The sequence below is a fragment of the Hemiscyllium ocellatum genome, chromosome 7, assembly GCF_020745735.1.
Source record: "Hemiscyllium ocellatum isolate sHemOce1 chromosome 7, sHemOce1.pat.X.cur, whole genome shotgun sequence".
Lineage (NCBI taxonomy): Eukaryota > Metazoa > Chordata > Chondrichthyes > Orectolobiformes > Hemiscylliidae > Hemiscyllium > Hemiscyllium ocellatum.
This window is the reverse complement of record NC_083407.1, coordinates 65,852,591-65,874,455: the sequence shown is the minus strand read 5'-3', so window position 1 is coordinate 65,874,455 and position 21,865 is coordinate 65,852,591. Positions and strand designations below refer to the sequence as shown.

At 39.2% G+C, this 21,865-nt stretch overlaps 1 protein-coding gene across 1 annotated transcript in view; it reads left to right on the top strand.

The window, feature by feature from the left end:
• The window catches only part of dnah9l (dynein, axonemal, heavy polypeptide 9 like), a 429,781-nt gene that overhangs the window by 407,183 nt on the left and 733 nt on the right, over positions 1-21,865 (top strand). Inside the window, exons 78-81 of the mRNA XM_060828114.1 lie at positions 521-763; positions 1,253-1,435; positions 4,592-4,707; positions 21,239-21,351. Of these exons, the coding sequence (XP_060684097.1) occupies positions 521-763; positions 1,253-1,435; positions 4,592-4,707; positions 21,239-21,351 (655 nt within the window). The remainder of the gene's footprint in view (positions 1-520; positions 764-1,252; positions 1,436-4,591; positions 4,708-21,238; positions 21,352-21,865) is intronic.

Genomic DNA, 21,865 nt, shown 5'->3' with positions numbered 1-21,865 from the left:
TGAGTTCATGGAATGCCCTGCCCGTATCAGTGGTGAACTCTCCTTCTTTATGGTCATTTAAGCGGGCATTGGATAGGCATTTGGAAGTTATTGGGCTAGTATAGGTTAGGTAGGATTCGGTCGGCGCAACATCGAGGGCCGAAGGGCCTGTACTGCGCTGTATCCTTCTATGTTCTATGAATGGGAAGGGTTTGGAGGGATATGGGCCGGGTGCTGGAAGGTAGGACTAGATTGGGTTGGGATATCTGATCGGCATGGACGGGTTGAACCGAAGGGTGTGTTTCCATGCTGTACATCTCTATGACTCTATGGGTCACTTTCCTTCTTTCAGATGCTCAAGGTTCCTCCTTTTGCTCACTTTCTCTTCTTATTTCAAAATTTATATGCTCCCTTCCATTGGAAGTTAATAATAAGGATTATATTGATTGCATGTCTGCTTAAACGAGTAAAGGTAATATATGTTTATACGCTAAGTTAAACTGATGGGCATTTCTTAACTTTTTTTCTTGCTCGGCTACAGTTTGAAAGAAAGATGACTCTGGCTCCTGGTTTTGTAGCTCCATCAAATCTTGATTACAATGGCTACCATAGGTACATTGATGAAATATTACCACCTGAAAGTCCTGTACATTATGGTCTCCACTCAAATGCAGAGATTGAATTCCTGACTGTAACTTCAGACAGACTTCTCCATACTTTATTAGAAATGCAGCCCAGAGATTCAGTAACTAATGAAGGAGCAACACAAACTGTTGAAGAAAAGGTTAGAACATTATAAACTTGTTATTAAATGCAATTCTTTTAGACTACAGGTATTCACATTTTTATTATTAACTTCCTATCAGTGAAATTCAAATGTAAAATAATAAAATTATTAAGTTGTGACTGAACCTAACATTTCAGGTAAGAAAAAAATTGGCAAAATATTTCACATTGGCCTTTACATTGTATTCAAAGCAGAATGTTGATTATTGACAATAACCTGAGCAATTTGTTTTAATATCCTTACATTTGCTGAACACCTGAAAATCTTACATACACATTGGCTAGAGGAAAAGTGATTCAGCATGAAGCTGTACTGATTAAGATATTGGTTTACATATTCAAAATTTGGTTAGCACAGTTAAACCAAAGGCTTACGCATCAAGAAATGTAGAAAATAATTTTATGTTACTCTAAACCAAATGTCAGCCTTATGAGATAAAATTGAATAGAAATCATGCTTAACAATCAATTTGTACTGCTTTTAAAGGTAAAGACTATTCTGGACGATATATTGGAAAAGCTACCAGAGGAATACAATATGACTGATATAACCTCTAAAACAGCTGAGCATTCCCCTTACGTTCTGGTCTGCTTCCAAGAGTGTGAAAGAATGAATATCCTAATTCACGAAGTGAGACATTCATTAAAGGAACTAGATCTGGGGCTAAAGGTAAGAATTGCAATATGTTGCACAAATAGAAATATGCTCAAATATGTTTATTCTAAAATGATAATGCTTCATTGTATTTCATTTCATTGTCTTTGATTAAACTAAATTATTATACAATGGACAGTTGAAAGTCAAAGTCATGCAGTATATTTTTTTATATTACACCTCAATGAGTACACTCGGTGCTGAAGGAATGCAATAACAGCCTTTCAACCAACAGTAAGTCTAAATTGCAATGTTTTGTTAATACTATACAAGAAAAACTAACCATTTTGCATTTCTTTAAAATTGCACAACATTCCAGCAAACTAAATAATTAGTTTCATAATCAATACAAATTAAATCATGTAATTTTTTTGTTGCTATCTGTGGAGACATTCTAAGAAAATGCTTGTGATTTTATTGTACATAGTGATGAGCAATCTTTAAATTCATGATTGAGGTGTGGACATTTCAGGCATGATCAACTATTACCTACTGTAGTACCTACTGTGGGTCAGTTGCCTTCCCTTCCAACAGCACTGCTACAAGTGCCAAATAAGGTCCCCAGTGCAGCTCTTAGGATGGGATATTTGCCCAAAAGGTAAGCACTGGGAAGAGCAGAGGCAGCAAAGGACTTAAAAATTATAGGCCAGCAGTGACCTGCAGCACTATGCTGGAGCCAGATGAACATACCTACTCTTCCTGGCTCCAAATTAATACTATTTTTTTAAAAATTCACTGGCCTTTTAAACTTAGAGGATGCTTACCAGCTGAGCCAGCTCTTGTTGCCTGTTAGTACTTGTCCTTGGAAAGGTGCTGATATGTTGCCTTTTGAATTGCCGCTCTCCTTGGGTGTAGGTAATCCCACAATGCTGTTAGGAAGGAAGTTCAGGATTTTGACCCAGTGACGCTAAAAGAATGGCAATCTATTTCTATTGACAAGGATCTTTTCCCTGTGATGGAGGTGTCCAGAACTAGAGGACATAGGTTCACAGTGAGAGGGAAAAATTTTAAAGGGACCTAAGGGGCAACTTTCTCATGCAGAGGGTGGTGTGTGTGTGCCACAGGAAGTGGTGGAGGCTAGTATAATTGTAGCATTTAAGTGGCATCTGGATGGGTATATGAATAGGAAGGGTTTGGAGGGATATGGGTCGGGTGCTGGCAGGTGGGACTAGATTGGGTTGGGATATCTGGTTGGCATGAACAAGTTGAACCAAATGGTCTACTTCCTAGTTGTACATCTCTATGACTATGTCTGAATGGAGAGTGGCTTGGAGGGGAGCTTGCAAGTGATGGTGTTCCTGTGTCCTTCTAGATGGTAGCAGTTGTGGATTTGACAGATACTTTAAAAAAAAGCCTTGGTGAACTTTTGCAGTGCTACCACTGTGCATTAATGATGGAGAGAGTGAATATGTGGATGTGGTACCAAACAAGTGGTCTGCTCTGTCATTGTTGATGTCAAGCTTCTTGAGTATTGTTGGAGTATTCCATCATACTCCTGACTTGTTTTGTAGATGGTGAACAGGTTTTGGGGAGTCAAAGTGTAACTTGCTGCTAGATTCCTAGCCTCTGACCTGCTCTTGAAGCCATAATACTATTATGGTCCAGTTCAGTTTCTGGTCAATGGAACCCCCCCCCCAGGATGTTGATAGAGAAGGATTCAGTAATGGTAATGCCATTTAATGTCGGGGTATTGATTGGAATCTCTCTTTTTGGGATGATCATTACATACATGAGTGGCACAAATGTTACCTGCCACTTGGCAGTCCAAGTCTGAATATTGTCTAGATCTTGCTGCATTTGGACCTGGATTGCTTCAGTCTCTGAGGAATATGGTGCTGAATGTTGTGCAGTCATCAGTGAACATCTCCATTCCTGATGTTATGATGGAGGCAAGGCTTTTTCAGTAATTGCATCCAGCACTCCATTTAAGGACTAATGTTAGTCTGCAGGAAATCTGTAAATGCATGCACACCCAGTTCTTATATTGATTTAAGTGGGTGTCCAAGATTTCTGGAAGTTAGTATTTCTCAATATAGTTGCCAACACAGTTTCAGTGGTGGGAAGGTGTCATCCCAGAAACCACAACCTGAATCTCATTTTGTATTGATAGAACTCTCAACAATCACAGAATAGTTGCATGGCAGAAGGGGGGCATTCAGCTGTCATGTCTATGCTCAACTACTCTCCAAAGCCCTGGTTTAGTCTCCATAGCCCTTTATAGCCCTCAATAGCTACAGTTTAATCTGCTACCACCACAGTCATTACACATTCTAATTACTTGCTGTATAAAAAAAAATACCACTTGCTGTATATAAAAACAAAAATCACCATTGGTTCTTTTGAAAGTTATCATAATTTGACATCCTTTGGTATTTAAGCCATACACTAATGAGAAGTTTTTCTCTCACCGTTCTATCAGCACTGCTTGTAATTTTGAACACTACCATAAAGTCTTCTCTTAATGGTATCTTTTCTCCAAGAACAACTCCAGTTTCTTGAATTTGTCCAGGTAAGTTTAGGCATACCATATCAATTATATTATAATGATCAAAGAGCTCAGTCAAGTTAATGTGAGGCATTTTATGTTCCATTAGCTTTTAATTTGACCTGAAGTAACATGCTCAGTTTTTGAGTTGACTGTCCAGCTGCAGGATACTGTATGGCTTTCTTAAAGATGATTTTCATCAGTAGAAATACATGTCTTGCTACTCACTTTTTAAACATTTTAAGAACAGTTCGAGCAGCTGTAACCAATATGGGAAAGTTTTCTGACATGACAGTTTACTTACATTATGTATTATTTATATTTTTTAGTATTATCAAAATACCAAATATAATCTAAAGTAATTTTCTCCTCGTTATTTTTCACACGGATCCTAAAGCAAGCAATCTTAATTCCAATTTTCTGTTTTGAAAACTGATGCCTAACTATAGATGTTATTGTGCTGTCGGTATTTTGAACAAAGTTTAACTAGATTGGAAGCAATATGAAAGCAAAGAAATAGAAAATGTGTAATTTTCTACCTTTCACAGCTGATAAAATAGCAGCCCTTTTCAAACATTGCACTTAAATACGTTCTTCTCTGTAAAGAACTGGGTTATTTATCACATCTTCATATCACAACCTTCTTTAAACTACAAACAGCACTTTTTTTTTCTTGCTTTTGTTAGGGTGAGTTGGCAATTTCCTCTGAGATGGAGGTACTACAGACAGCACTTTTCTTTGATAATGTTCCTGACACCTGGACCAAGCTGGCATATCCATCAACGTACAGTCTAGCACAATGGTAAGTAGCATGTCAAGACACAAACAGCTTGTGCATGGCATTCTGTCTGTCAAAGTGCCACTAGAATTGCTCAGTATTTCTTGTATGGAAATTAGTGTTGCTCGGCTTTTTATTGGGATTTTTGCTATGATTCTTTTCCCCCAGCACGGCAGTGTTTTGATGTAGCTATTATGCATCACTCTGATCTGTTAGTCACAAACCATTCGGTATCTACTTGCATAATGTATAACGAGTCTCTTGGGACCAGTATGGTATGAGAAATGCAAGCAAGGAATCATGTTTAATAGTAGTCATAATAGAAAATGTCTTATCCACTCTAAATGAAGACTTTGTGTGCTCATGTGCATGACAGCATGCAGTACAGCAACATTTATTCCACCAAATAATATCTCTGAAAATTATGCTGTGTAGCCTTCCCTGAATTTCTTCACCAATATTTTATCTTCCTTTCTATGAAATAATCTGTTCTCCTGGTTATCAACAATATCCTGTCATTAGCTGATTCTGAGGAGGACTGGCATGATTAAAGTTTGGAATTGTTAGAATACACACGGGATGTTGCAGAAAATGAAAACAGGCCCATCAATATAATCAATTACTTCTCTTGTAATGTTATTTACTGTCATAATATGTAATACATAAGTACTTCCTGACAGAAACATCCATTTAAAAGCTATCAATGGACAAGGTAGAAAAATAAATATTTTGTTTCCTTGCCAAGTAAGGATGATTAAACACAGGAAGTTGTGCATTGAAAGAGTTGTGTTTAAAGTTTTGATATAAGGTACATGGAGTACTTTTCCTTCATTTTCTGATGTTAGCCCCAAAAATGACAATAGTCTTAGGTTATGCTCAGTTTAATTTTGTGCATCCACTGTTATCACTGTTGTGTTCTGGGTTGTGGAAGACCAAACTGATTTCATACAGATATTCCTACAGCTGAAGTTCAAACTATTAGCTCAGACAAAGTTCAAATCCAGGTCCATGAAATAAGAAAAAAAACTAGCCACTCAGTCCCTATCAAACAATGAGTAAAATTGCAGAGCACATTTAAAATTACATTAAATGTGCAGTTTTACTTCTTAGAAAAATACAGGATTGCATGAAAATGAACTTGATTTTAATGCACACCATGATAGCAATGAATCAACAGACAGCACTTTCAAAATTGAAGTAATAACAAACTGTTCAATATAAATACAATAAATGATGACCATGACGAATTATAGTTTCAAGACAGTTTGGAGCTTCTGAATTTAAAATTGGCTTAGCTGCTCATTGATTTACAAGTTGAAAAGCAAATGGTAGATTTGATACACATCTATAATTTATCTCCGACCATCCATATTGTGTTTATAAATAAATTTGCATTTACCTTATATCCATTGCCAGAAATGACCACAGGGGAAGAAAAACAACAGTTTCAGAGATCAGAAGTACACTACAAACTATGGTTCTCTCAGAATACTTTGATTAATAATCAGGTACAATTTGGGCTAGCCACTGTTCTATACCAATTATATCAAGCACACGATCTGCCAGGGCTCAATCATTTTAAGCATAGTCTGGATTCACACTATAAATAGACCCACTTATCATTAATGCCATTTCTTCTGCAAGGCAGAACTGCTACTGCAATTGGTTTATGCTTACATTTTTTTCATCTTTAGAAGACAAAATACTATGCAGAATATAATTATCCTTTGAAATATCAGTGCATGAGGTTGTTTACTTTAGTATGATACAGTACATAAAAGTAACTTGAAATTTAAAAACAGTCATATCTGAACCTTTGTTATGAGACTACTTCAGTTCCTCCATGAAACTGACTAGTTTCTACAAATAATATTTATCTGGCAGAGTGCTGTTTTGTGGAATTTTTTGTTATCTACTTAACTTAGTGTATATTACTGCAGTAATGACACAATCAACCATCTGCGTTGTTGTTAGGTATTTTTTCTTTAAATTTGATTAATGAAACAGTAAAACAAAATACTAAACAGGCATCAAAAATTCCTAGGACTAGTTAGAGAAAACATAACATAGGACTAGACATAGGGTGAATAGGCCATTTGTAATAAAGAATTAGAAACAAAGCAGCAAGTCAAAAATCTACCCCCAGAGTGAGTGGTTATATTGAGCGATTTCCAAGAATAAATGGAGCAGTAGCAGGTTGAAAATCACAGCATACCAAATACTTCTTCATACCTATCAATGTTATTACTAAAGTAGTTATGCTATGAAGCACATTTTATTTACACAAATTTGCTGTAATGCAATTGATGAATTGGGGACACTGTTTCTAAGCACACACTTTTAAAACATGTTTTGGCTGTAACGCAGTGACATTGCCACACTTCAAGCACTGTTTTTAAAGCATCATCATTTTTCTATAACACAGGGTTGCACAAGAACACAATCATCGCGGTATAGAAGAACTACCTTGTCGTCCAAGGGTCACAATGTAAAATAGCAATAAAACTAAAAAGTGCTGGTGAAACTGAGCATGACTGGCAGCAATTATGAAGAGAAAAACAGAGTTAACGTTTTGAGTCTAATATGATTCTTGTTCCAAAGGAAAACTTTCACATTATTGAGTTCAAACTGACTGGTCTATCATTACTGGATTTATCCTAACATCCTTTTTTGAAAAGCATGTGACATTTGTAATTCTCCAAACCGCTGGTACTGACCTTGTATCTAAGATGAATTAGAAGATATGTCCACATAGTCCACCCTTTCTTCCATGTCATCCAGACATGATTGCTTATCAGTGCTAAGTACAGGCAGTCCTTTCAACATCTACGATTTATACCTTCTGGATCTTTTTGACTATGAAATCCTTGATTGCTCCTGGTTAACAAACCCAAACAGGAAGCCCTGGCTGACCAATATGAATGGGGGATCTGGCTGGGCCACAGTTAGTATGTTACTGCTGCTGTTGGTTTCTGCTTTTTTTTGTGGGAGACGGGGAAAGGACTGATCACAAAGTCAGTTTTGTTAACTGGTATTCCTTTTTTATTGAGGACAAAGAAAAGGAATAACCAAGAGATTTGGAATCCCCTCAGTCTTGGGGACTGACTCAAAATAAGAAAAAAATATACAAACAGGGGATTTAGAATCTCCTCAGTTCTGCGGACTGACTACAACCAATTTACTGTGCAGAAGTAAAGGGTGACTGGGTGATAGGATATCAGCCTCTGTGTAGTTATTCCATAGACAATCAAATATATTAAATCTCTCCCATTCATGATGACTTTGCTAACATAAAGACAAACGCAAACGCAATATCTCAGTCATGCATTTTTCCTGCAAAAATTTGTCCTGTTTTCTGTCCTTAATCAGGTGCACTCCTCTTTACTATTTACATGCTTTTGGATTCCACTTTATTATGTGTCAATCTTTTGTCATACTTTTGCTTTTCCAATTCCCCTCTGAACTTTCTATACTTGGCCTGATTTACACTTGTATTATGAGCCTGACAAGCACATTTTAAGCTTCATCTTATTCTTGAATCCTTCCATTTTCCATGGTGTTTTTACGTTGTTGTCCTTACTTTCCTCTTGGTAGGAACTGAATCACAATAGTACCTGAGTAACTCCTCTTTTAATGCAGGTTAAAACTTATTGGAGAGGCAATGGATTAGTGGTATTTTCATTGGACTATTTAATTCAGAGGCCCAGGTAATGTTCTGAGAGCCTGGGTTCAAATTCCCCATGACAGATTTATCAAGTTATACAGTATGTAAATAGACCCTTCAGTCCAACTCATCCATGATGACCAGATATCTTAAATTAATGAGAATGTAAGAATTAAGAGCAGGAGTAGGCCATCTGGCCCTTCAAGCCCGCTCTGCCATTCAATAAGATCATGGCTGATCATTTGTGTCCTCAATTCTACTACCCGCCCTCTCTCCATAACCCTTAATTCCTTTATTGTTCAAACATGATCAATTTTAACTTTAAAAACATTTACTGAGGGAGCCTCAATTACTTCCCTGGGCAGGGAATCATCTATGTGAATTGTAAACAATTGCAGTCCCAACACTGATCCCTGAGGCACACCATTAATCACTGATCGTCAATCAGAGAAGCATTCATTTATTCCCATTCTTTGTTTCCTGTTGGTTAACCAATCTTTACTCATGCTAATACATTGCCTGTACCACCTTGCATCTTTACCTTATGCAGCAGCCTTTTGTGTGGCACCTTGTTGACTGCCTTTTGGAAATCCAGGTACAACACATCTACTGTGTCTCCAATTAAGCATGACCTGCCCTTCATTAACCTATGCTGCATCTGTCCAATGGGACAATTTCTATCTAGATGCCTTGCTGTTTCTTCCTTGATAATAGACTCAAGCATTTTCCCCACAACTGAAGTTAAGCTATCCAGTCTATAATTCTTCATCTTTTGTCTACTGCCTTTTTTAAACAACTGAATCATATTTGCTATATTCCAATCTGCTGGAACTGCCCCAGAGTCCAGTGAATTTTGGAAAATTACTACAAATGCATGGTCCCTTGTGCCAGCATTTAGCCCATATCCCTCTAAACCCCTCCTATTCATGTACCCATCCAGATGGCTTTTAAATGTTGTACTTGTTCCAGCTTTCACCACTTTCTCTAGCAGCTCATTCCATACACGCACCACTCTGCCAGAACAAGTTACCGTTTACGCCCCTTTTATATTTTCCCCCTCACCTTAACATATACCTTCTAATTTTGGATCCCCCTACCTGGAAAAAAGATCTTTTCTATTTACCTTATGCATGCCTCTCATGATTTTATAAACCTCTATAAAGTCATGCCTCAGACTCTGATGCTCCATGGAAGATAGACCCAGTCTATGCAGCCTCTCCCTATAGCTCAAACCCTCAACCCTGGCAATATCTTTGTAAATCTTCTCTGAAAAATTTCAACTTTCACAAAAACTTTCCTATAACAGAGAGACCAGAACTGAAGGTAGTATTCCAAAAGTGGCCTAACCAATGTCTTATATAGCTGCAACATGACCTTCTAACTTCTATATTCAATGCACTGACCAATAATCGCAAGCATACCAAACACCACCTTCATTATCCTGTCTAACTGCGATTCCACATTTAAGGAACTTTGAACCTGTACCTCAAGGTCCATTTATTCAGCAACACTTCCCAGGATTGTACCATTAAGTGTATAAGTCTTGCCCTGATTTACCTTACCAAAGTGTAACACCTTACATTTATCTAAATTAAACTCCATCGGCCACTCTTCAGCCCACTGGCCCATTTGATCAAGATCCCATTATACTGTGAAATAGCCTTCTTCATTGTCCACTTCACCACCAATTTTGATGTAATCTGGAAACTTGCTAACCATGCCTGCTATATTCGCAGTCAAATCATTTATATAAATGACAAAAGGTTGGTGGAAATCGATTTTCAACAATCCGGAGTTGAGGATCTAATGGTGACCACGAAGCCATTGTTGATTAATGGAAAAATCCATCTGGCTCATTCACTAATGTCCTTTAGGGAGGTTAATCTTCCATCCTTACCTGGTCTGGCCTACATGTGATTCCACAGCCACAGCAATGCGATTGACTCTTAACTGACCTCCGCACAATTAGAGATGGACAATAAATGCTGGCCTGGTCAATGATGCCTGCATCCTATGAGTTAAGTTAAAATAAGGTTTATCTGTCAGTCTTTGATCCCTATTTGTCTGTGGCATAGTCATTTTCACTCCATTAAAATATTCCTCACTCAGTCCTTGACCCTTCTGGCACACCCCTTTATCTCCAGCACTGTAATATTTTCGCTTATCTTTACTGTCCCTTCCTCCTTTCTTTTCATTGGTATTTTTATGCCTGTTTTCTATCCAAGAATGTTTTAGTGTATCATTCTCCCAGCTTTTAGATGGGTATTGGTAAAGCATATATCTAGGAAAGAAATTATACTTGGTTTTGACTCCAGTCAGTTCTCCTCTGAATTGCCTAAAAATTTTGATCTCTGGGTTTTCTAAGTTAGCTTCAGTGTTTGATTATTTTCCACCAAAAGCAAGTCTTCAATGTTTATGCTCCCTATTGGAAATCAGCACAGTGAAAACAATTTTCCATCAACACTCCATGGGGTTCCTGCATTCTGATGGGATTAGGTCACAGTTCGAGAAGAACAGTCTGACCAAGTTTTCTTGAAACCTTCTCCAAAAGCAATCAACACCCATAGGCAACCATTTTGAAACTCAAATTCTAAAATAATAAAGACAGAAATCATGTAGAAACATTTAGGTAATTATCAGTGGAAGGATCTTCCCTCCACCTCATGTTCTGTCCCTCCTCATCCAACTAAACAATTACGTTGTCACCAGTTCTATCCCTTTCCCTGAAGACTTGTGCGCTTACCTGTAAGGAGAGAAGGTGGAGTTGGATTTGAGAAATGCATTGTGTTGAGCGAAGAGAAGAACAATATTTGTGGGGACCTGCAAAGTTGTGAGATGGTACAAAGATGATGGTGAGACTGTTGGCTCTTCAAATGGAAATACGAGGCAATTCCTGGAATGACAGCAATACGTTGTATAGCAAAGTAAATCGGTCCAATGAGTGTTGTATAAGAAAATGCTGGGAAAGTCAGAGTGGGCACCTGAAAGAGCAATGCCACTTCCTGTTCCTATGCATCTGAGATCCTTGAAACTCAAAGGAACCACACTCCTGTTGCTGACTTCCTCAGTCACTTACATCTCCACATGCTTGGTTTGCGATCCTGACCTGCTCCTCCTCTCTTTCACAAATATTCATCTCACTTCAGTCTGTCAGTTTTTAAAATGCTGTGTCTGAGACTTTGGAGGCAGCTTTCTCTATTTTACTCTCCCTTGATGTAGTTGCTAAAGTTTCAGAAATCAGTGTCACATTTGGCCAGTCTGGCATCTTCTGGGCTTCCTTTAACTAGAAATCCTAACTTTGACAGATTCAGGACTTTGTGCTGTCTGGACAGGAAACACAGAAACTGGATGAGTTAAAGGTCTGCGGCAAAGACCACTAACAGAAGAAATGGGTTACTTACCCAAGAAGTCTATTAAATGGAGTTATGCAAAGAATTTCTATTTGCATAATACCATAGGGTCATAGAGATGTACAGCACGGAAGCAGACCCTTCAGTCCAACCCATCCATGCCGACCAGATATCCCAATCCCAATCTCACCTGCCAGCACCTGACCCATATCCCTCCAAACCCTATCCATGCCCCTCATGATCTTGTAAACCCCTATAAGTTCACCCCTCAGCCTCCAACACTTCAGGGAAAACAGCTGCAGCCTATTTGGCCTCTCCCTATAGCTCAAATCCTCCAACTCTGGCAACATCCTTACAAATCTTTTCTGAACCTTTTCAAGTTTCACAACATATTTCCAATAGGAAGGAGACCAGAATTGCATGCAATATTCCAACTGTGGCCTAACCAATGTCCTGTACAGCTGCAGCATGACCTCCCAACTCCTGTACTCAATACTCTGACTAATAAAGGAAAGCATACCAAGTGCCGCCTTCACTATCTTATCTACCTGCAACTCCACTTTAAAGGAGCTATGAACCTGCACTCCAAGGTCTCTTTGTTCAGCAAAATTCCCAAAACCTTACCATTAAGTGTATAAGTCCTGCTAAGATTTGCTTTCCCAAAATGCAGCACCTCGTATTTATCTGAATTAAACTCTATCTGCCATTTCTCAGCCCATCTTATCAAGATCCCGTTGTAATCTGAGGTAACCTTCTTCGCTGTCCACTACACCTCCAATTTTGGCGTCATCTGCAAACTTACTAACTATACCTCTTATATTCACATACAAATCATTTATAAAAATGGCAAAAAGTAGTGGACCCAGCACCAATCCTTGTGGCACTCCACTGGTCACAGGCTTCCAGTCTGAAAAACAACCCTTCACAACCACACCCTGTCTTTTACCTTTGAGCCAGTTCTGTATCCAAGTGGCTAGTTCTTCCTGTATTCCATGATATCTAACCTTGCTAACCAGTCTCTCATAGGGAACCTTGTCGAATGCCTTACTGAAGTCCATATAGATCACATCTACTGCTTTGCCCTCATCAATCCTCTTTGTTACTTCTTCAAAAAATTCAATCAAGTTTGTGAGACTTGATTTCCCACGTAACAAGGTCATGTTGACTATCCCTAATCAGTCCTTGTCTTTCCAAATACGTGTACATCCTGTCCCTCAGGATTCCCTCCAACAACTTGCCCATAACCGAAATCAGGCTCACCGGTCTATAGTTCCCTGGCTTGTCCTTACCACCTTTCTTAAACAGTGGCACCACATTAGCCAATCTTCAGTCTTCCAGCACCTCACCTGTGACTATCGATGATACAAATACCAATGCTGCATTTATTTCCTCAAGAAAACTTAAAACCAAACTTTTGAAAGAAATTTGTATTTAAGACCCCTTATAATATACTGAGTTTGTCTAGCTTGTGGTTAAGTCCAGAAACTAGATTTTTCAAGGTTTCTCATTGTTTTTGTTATTTTAACTATCCTGTTCAGGCATGTTATGGCACGCATTCGTGAGACTTGAATGTAGGTCTCCTGGCACAGAGGTAGGGGCATTATGCTGCTCGTTGGATGCTACCTGAACTGCTGTGCTCTTCCAGTACCACTGATCCAGAATAGGGGCATTATCACTACACCACAAGAATCCATATTGTTTTAGAAGCAAACTCCCCAGTGAGGAAGAATCTAGATATTTTTTAACCAATCTGGTCAGAGATGCTATGATGCACTTTTGGAGCATGTGAGATTTGAACGTGGGTCTCCTGGCCCAGAGGTAGGATTATTACACTGCACAACAAGAAATAGAGTTATAGAGATGTACTGCACGAAAACAGATGCTTCGGTCCAACTAGTCCGTGCCAACCTGATATCCCAACCCAATCTGGTCCCACCTGCCAGCACCTGGCCCATATCCCTCCAAACCCTTCCTATTCATATACCCATCCAAATGCCATTTACATGTTGCAATTGTACTAGACTCCACCATTTCCTGTGGCAACTCATAACATACACGTACCACCCTCTGAGTGAAAACATTGCCCCTTAGGTCTCTTTTAATATTTCCCCTCTCACCCTAAACCTATGCCCTCTTGTTCTGGACTCCCCAACCCCAGGGAAAGGACATTGTTTATTTATCCTATCCATGCCCCTCATGATTTTATAAACCCCTCAGCCTCCGATGCTCCAGGGAAAACAGCTGCAGCCTATTCAGCCTCTCCCTACAGCTCAAATCCTCCAACCCTGGCAACATCCTTGTAAATCTTTTCTGAACCCTTTCAAGTTCCACAACATTTTTCCAATAGGAGGGAGACCAGAGTGCATGCAATATTCCAACAGTGGCCTAACCAATGACCTGTACAGCCGCAACATGACCTCCCAACTCCTGTACTCAATACTCTGACCAATAAAGGAAAGCAGATCAAACACCATCTTCACTATCTTATCCATCTGTGACTCCATTTTCAAGGAGCTATGAACCTTCACTCCAAGGTCTCTTTGTTCAGCAACACTCCTAGAACCTTACCATTAAGTGTATAAGTCCTGCTCAGATTGGCTTTTCCAAAATGCAACACCTCGCATTTATCTAAATTAAACTCCATCTGCCACTTCTCAGCAAATTGGCCCATCTGATCAAGATCCCATTGTAATCTGAGGTAACCTCCTTCGCTGTCCACTACAATTCCAAATTTCTTCCAGTTATTTTATACTGAATTAACTTAATGTGTTACAATAGGTTTGGGAGCCCCAAACTAATTAACTTTTTGCTGAGATTCCCTGTTGTAGTAGTAGATCATATGCGAACAGGATCATGACTCCACTATTCTTCTATCTTCTAAATAGACCATTTGATTAGCTTTGTTTCTTGTGACCAAGACTTATGATTGAATTGTGATCATATGGGTAAGGTGCTGAAGCATGTGCAAAATGTGGCAAGGGTACTCAGAAGAATGGAGTAATTTTATGAATAAATAATTCAATCTTTGATATCTGTAATATCTTTTACCACAATTTGCAATCTCAATGGAGGGGATGGTGTTGGTGGTCAAGGAATGAACTAGAGGGATTGGTCCCTGTGAAATACAGGTGTGGGGAGGGAGAGGATATGTTTGTTGTTGGTGTTATGCTGGAGTTGTCTGAAATGATCCTTTTAATGCGGAGGCTGGTGGAATGAAAAGTAGGACAAGGTGGACCCGATCATGCTGTTGTGAGTGATGGGACTGGGCAAGGTCAGAAACACAGATGATAGGTCAAATGGGGTTGGGGGCCCTGTCAACTACAGTGGGTGGGAAACCACAGTTACAGAAGAAGAATGCTATATCAGCAGTGCTGTTTTTGGAAGGTAGCATCATTTGAACAGATATGACATAGAGGTGATGCATCTTGGGAAGTCAAATCCTAGAGGTAAGTATACAATAAATGGTAGGACCCTTAGGAGCACTGATATACAAGGGATATTGGAGTGCAAGTCCATGGCACCCTGAAAGTGGCAACACTAGTGAATAGATAGTAAAGCAGGCGTAAGGTGTGCTTGCCATGTTGCAGCTATCTGAGACTTTTGGAGTATTGTGTGGAGTTCTGGTCACCACATGATAGGAAGGAAATGGAAGCTTTGGAGAGGATGCAAAGAAGTTTGCCAAGATGTTGGCTGGATTGGAGTGTAATAACTACAAGGATGGATTGTTTTCACAGGAACATCAGAGGCTGAGGGGTGAGAGGCATGGATAGGGTGGATTGTTGGAGTCTTTTTTCCTAGAGGTGGAAATGTCAAATACGAGGGAGCAAAAGCTTAATGTGAGTGGGGAAACGTTTAGAAGAGATGTGCAATAAGAAGTTGTTTTACAAAGTGGGTGAAAGGTGCCTGGAATGTGCTGTCAGGACAGATGGTGGAAGCAGATAGGTTAGCCAAGTTTAATAGGCATTTGGATTGACACCTGAACCAACAGCGAATAGAGGGATATGGCCCATGTGCAGACAGATGGGATTAGAATGGGATTGTGGTCGGCACAAACATGGAGGGCCAAACTGGGGTTCGTGGATGCAGATTGCTAGTTGTTTGCCTATTTTTCCTATATAGTGTTTTAGCAGTCTTTGCATGAAATCGTGTAAACTACGTTTGTCTTCCACATGTTGAGTATTGGGTCTTTTGTTCTGGTGAATTGTTGTCTGAGTGTGGCTGTTGATTTATGGGCTATCATGAATCTGAGTGGTCGAGAAATCTGGCTGTGAGTTCTGACATGTTTTTTTATGTAAGGTCGCGAGGCTATTGTGTTAGGTCATGGCATTGTTTGTCTGGCAGGCATCTGTGGATGAAGTTGCAGGGATATCTTCTCTTTGCAGGTTGGGAGCGCTGCAGCCCTTTTGAACAGGGTCCTAATGTGGCTTCTCATGCGTGTTTGGGTGGTTGCTGTTGTAGTTCAGCATCTGGTCCGTGTGTGTGGCTTTTCTGTATGCTTCTATTGTGCATTCACTGTTCCGTTCTTTCTACCATGGGAGTTTGTTGTTAGTTTCCTCCTCTCATAAATTTGATCCTGTAAGCATGGTGTTGACATTGTGGTGTGTGTCTTCGATTTCTGTTCTCTTAATTATTACTGAAGTGTTGTCCACATATTTGTTCCAGAATTTGGGTCAAATTTGTGGGAAGGCTGTTTCTTCCAGTCTTTGCATCACTGCTTTTGCTGTAAGCCCAGAGGTGGGTGAGCCCATTAGGTGTCCCATTGATATGTTCATACATTTGGTTGTTGAATATGAAGTGTGTCATCAAGCACAGGTCTAGTAGTTTGAGTGTGCAGTCCTTGTTGATAGGTTCCCCGTCATGTCGTCTGTTCTGTTTGTCCAGGAGGTTGGCTATTGTCTCTCTGGCTAAAGTCTTGTCAACCGAGGTAAGCAGCGCTGTTACATGGAATGGGATTATTGCTTCATTCTTATCTATGCTTATGTTCCTGATGTTGTCTAGGAATTACTGTAATGATTGTATGGAGTGTTTGGATCCGCTGATAAGATATTTTAGTTTTAGTTGAAGTTCTTCTGCCAATTTTATGTGATTGAGTTCCTGGAAATGCAACAATAGGTCTAAGTGTATGTCTGGCTTGTGTACCTAATACCCATTATGTGCAACACAATAATAGCTTACAAGATTCCATGCATAGACTGCATGAAACACTATACAGCGGAAACTCAATTATCCAAATATCGATTATCTGAATTTCGGATTATCCGAAGAAGATTTCAAGGTCCCGTAAAAACATTAAAGAGATATGTGTATTTGATTTACCTGTACTGAAGAACATGTGAAAACGCCGGCAAAAACAAAGAAACACAAGCAGCACAAGCATCAGCTACTGCATATTTTTTAGCTAAGGGTTGTCACACAGCCCTTTGCAAAAGTAATTTACCGGGCCAATCATGAAAAAATGACTGAGAACATAAACACATGTGCGAAATGGTGCAGCTGTCTTTTTATCGCGAGTTCCTGGAAACTGACAAATACTCTTGCAATCGTAGAAGCTGTTTGGGACCTTGTTTAATGCTGTCTTCATCATTCTTTGCTAAATGCTAACTACTGCTGCATTTTTAAAAGGTTTTCTCATGTTATCATTGCTTTATTTTGTTCATCAAGTAAAACCTGTGTCCTCTTGCGCTCAATACATGAAAATTATAGATTTAAACAAATCTTCCAGTAGTGCACAGCATTAGATCAGCATGGTTTTCCTTATTTAACGTAAAAATCGATTATCCAAATAATTAATTATCTGAATAATCCGTTATCTGATGAAATAGTGCCTGCCCATCTCGTTCAGATAATCGAGGTTCCTCTGGATAGGACAAACAAGCAGACAACTAGCAATCTACATCCATGAACACCAACTAGTTACTAAACGCCATGACTAGCTGTCCCTGATGGCCATATACACAGATGACAAGGACCGCAAATTTGACTGGGACAACACAACAATAATAGGACAAGCTAAACAGAGAACAGCCAGAGAATTTCTAGAGGCATGGCACTCATCCATGGATTCCATCAATAAACACATTGACCTAGACCAATATACCAGCCAATACAACGAATAACTGGAATCTGTGACTGGAAGCAGCAGGAACAGAACCAAATAAATTCCAGAATACATAGTATAGATATGCTTCTCAGGAGGCTCCAAAGCACTGAAGATGTCACCGAGGAAGGGACCAAAATGTCTGCAAATCAACTTCCCAGCTTGGATGTTCATACCCACAACTGCGCAAACCTTTACTCTGATTGAATCTTGAAACAGAAAATTAGAAAAGTGCTGTTTTAGAACAAACAGATAACATATTGTTTAGAATTTTTGAAAGCATAAAAATGTACCTAATTTGATATTCTTTCCTCCTCCAATTATAAGGAACATTTAAATTGAAAACAGAATAGTTCCTTACCAGTTTACACCATGTACAGTGATAACCAGACAGAATTAGTTCAAAAAAGTTTAAGTTTAAAAAGTTTAAAACAGATTCATCCATGGCACTAAAAACATAAATACGCCATCTATCAGGGCAAATGATTTTTGAGAGCAATTCCATCAGTAGTGTGAATGGATCTAATTTTATAAATGGTAACTTTATATTTTCAGACATTTAAGAACTGTTTATTAAAGCCTTGCTTAACCCAAAATACTAATTTATGTTATTGTCCATGGGAACATAAGAGCAGATGTAGGCCCATTGAGCCTACTATGTTCATGGTTGACCTGGTTATGTCTTGGCTCCACTTTGCTGTCTGCCCCTAAAACTCTTGACTGCATTGTTTATTAAAAATCTATCTAATTTGCACTTGAATAAATTTTAAAGACACAACCTTCAGTATCTTCTAGGGAATAAATTCATGCTCATAGGGTCTTTTCAGAAAAAGAATAATAAAGGAAAGTTTTATGTTTAAATCATTTCCCTGGTTTAACTTCCCCAAATCTTGAGGGTATGCGCCGTTGGGTGTGCTGAAGATCTTGTATGTTTCACAAGATCACTCCTCAGGATAAAGTTAAAAATCACACACCAGGTTATAGTCCAACAGGTTTATTTGAAAACACTAGCTTACGAAGCACTGCTTCTTCCTCAGGTGGTTGTGGCAATAAGATAATAAGATAGAGTTTATAGTTAAAGGGGTACACTGATAATACAAGAAACAATTTTAGATCAAGTTTTTTTTATCTTTTAGAGTGGGATGTGTTGATTTCTGTTCTTTGTTTTGAAAATCCCAGAACTACTTTTAAATTACATTTTCAAGAAAGGTCTAGCTTTTCTAACAGTAGGTGCTATCTCAGCTCAGACACTGCATTAAGATATGTCTGTGTCCCAATGTTGAGTTAGGCCGGTTCTATTCCTAAGGTAGGATTTACAGAGTTTTACATGGATTCATGCAATTTTTGAGCAATTAAAATGTAATTCTGCAAAAACAAATTCACCCCATAAACTTATATTGTGCACAGTGTGGGTGTGAGTGCACGTGATAGTGTGCATGTGAGTGTAGGCTTGGTTAAGTGGATGCGTGAGTGTGATGGGGTATATGCCTGTGAGAGGGTGCATGCATATGTTTGAGTGCAGGGGGTGTAAGTGTGCACATGAGATAGGGTCTGCGTGGGTATGTATGTGAGAGTGTGTATAGTGCAGTGGAGTCACCTGTAGTGTGACATGAACCCAAGATCACGGTTGAGGCCATTTACAGGGGTACCAAACTTGGCTATCAGCTTCTGCTTGACCACTTTACATTGTTGCCTGTTGTGAAGTCCGCCTTGGAGGATGGTCACCTAAAGGTCTGACGCCAAATGGCCCGAACTGCTGAAGTATTTCCCCTGACTGGGACGGAACACTCCTGCCTTAAGATTGTTGCGTGGTATCATCAATTGTCGTTGAGTCTGCTTGGTCTCACCAATGTACCATCCTTGCCTGCAGCGTATGAGATAGACAACACTGAATTGCATGAGTGCTCGCTACCTACATGGTGGGAGGTGTCCCCACATGTAATAGTGGTATCCATAATCGACACTGATAGCTCTTGCAGCAGCTGCTGTGCTAGGGTTTTAGAATGTTGTCCGGAAGGCTGGGCAAGTTGCTGTGAACAATGATTTGTTTAAGGTTTGGTGGTTGTTTAAAGGCTCAAAGTGGAGGCATGGGGAAGGTCTTGGTGAGGTGCTCATCCTCATTGATAATTTGTTGCAGGCTGTGAAGAACGTGGTGTAATCGTTCGGCTCCCAGAGGTACTGGACGACGAAGGGTACCCTATCTGTTGCAGCCCATGTCTGTCTCCTGCAGTGGTCATTACAATTTCTCACTGTGGCATGTCAGAACTGGTGGTCAAACAGTTGGGCATCGTGCCCTGTTCTTATCAGGGCATCCTTGAGCACTTTCAAGTGTCTATCATGTTCCTCCTCATCTGAACAGATCCTGTGTACGCAGAGGGCTTGTTCATAGGGGATGGCTGTTCTCAGGTGGAAGCTAGAGAAGTGTAGCATTGTGAGGTTATCCATGAGTATATGGTAGAGTGAGGTGCTGAGGTGGCCATCCTTGATGGAGATGCAAGTGTCCAAGAATGAGACAGCAAGTGGAAATGTGTTTAAATTTGTTTCTTCAATCTTTCACAAAGGAAACTGTGTAAATACTTGCAGAGATGAACTTTGTCTTTAATTCCTTTGTGGGATGTGGGTATCACTGGAAAGTATTTTTTTGTTTGCAAAATAACCGTTAAGAGCATATTCATGGGCTGACATCCTCTTCTAATGCAGTTCCCTGTTCTTTTGCCACATCATCATCTATAATTTCACAGCTGAGTTTCATAAAGCAACAGCAATAAGTGAAAACAAGTTAGAAAGGGACCAGGGAAGACACTCTAAAATTTCAAGTTTTGGATAAAATTTAATTAGAAAAACTGGCAAATGAAATTTAGTGCTGAGAAATGTCACATACAGATCCGAAGAACTTCTGAGTAAAAAATGAGGTCTGCAGATGCTGGAGATCACAGCTGCAAATGTGTTGCTGGTCAAAGCACAGCAGGTTAGGCAGCATCTCAGGAATAGAGAATTCGACGTTTCGAGCATAAGCCCTTCATTCCTGATGAAGGGCTTATGCTCGAAACGTCGAATTCTCTATTCCTGAGATGCTGCCTAACCTGCTGTGCTTTGACCAGCAACACATTTGCAGCCGAAGAACTTCTGATCAAACATTGGAGATACCAGGTATTCCAGCACAAAAGATGAGAAATCAGGGAGATCTAAAATCACCGGAGGTAGGATTTAAGGAACAAACGATAATTAAAATGTTGGCTTTTCAAGATGATCATGTAAAAAGATAGATAAATCAGAGCATTAAAGTTGTGGAATGATGGTATTTATGTTTGACCAGATTTGTTTTGTCTGTTATGGTACTGATCTCCAGGAGTGTCAAGATTTCAATTTAAAGCATATAGTGAGTCACTTAACAAATACTGTCATTATAAGCATATGAATATTAATAAAAACTCTTTATTGAAGGTACAGTGATCTTCTTCTTCGTTGTCATGAACTGGACATCTGGACACAGGATCTGACCCTTCCTAGTGTTATCTGGATATCAGGGTTTTTCAACCCACAATCTTTTCTTACTGGTAAGATGTAAAGATCATAATTGCTCAACTTTAAATATTTGTTGGTGACAATTCTGTTGAACTATTCAGGTGTTGTATGTGAAATGCTTCAAAATTATCATGGAAACAAACTTCAGTGGAATAACATGCTGTATTACACATGATCTTACAGTTTTATAATTCTTTGAAAAACTTTAGGTCTGCCAATTGTCTTGGTTTCAATCAATGACTCTGACTCTATTTTAATGATCTATTTTCCCCATAATCTGCTTACTGTTAAATGGGCAAGTGAGATAGAAACACCAAATTGGTTTGTCCTAATTTGTGTTCTTAATGCCTTGGCAGCAGGAAGGTTTATAATGTGTGGTATGTAGCTAACCTTTTATTGAAGCTATCTTTCTATCCAGTATTAAATGTATTCTACTGATATGTACAAAATGTTGTGTGTCACAAAGATACATGCTCAATGTATTTTATTCAGTATTTGAAAGATGAGTCCATAAGCATCAAACCTGTAACATTAATACTTTATTTT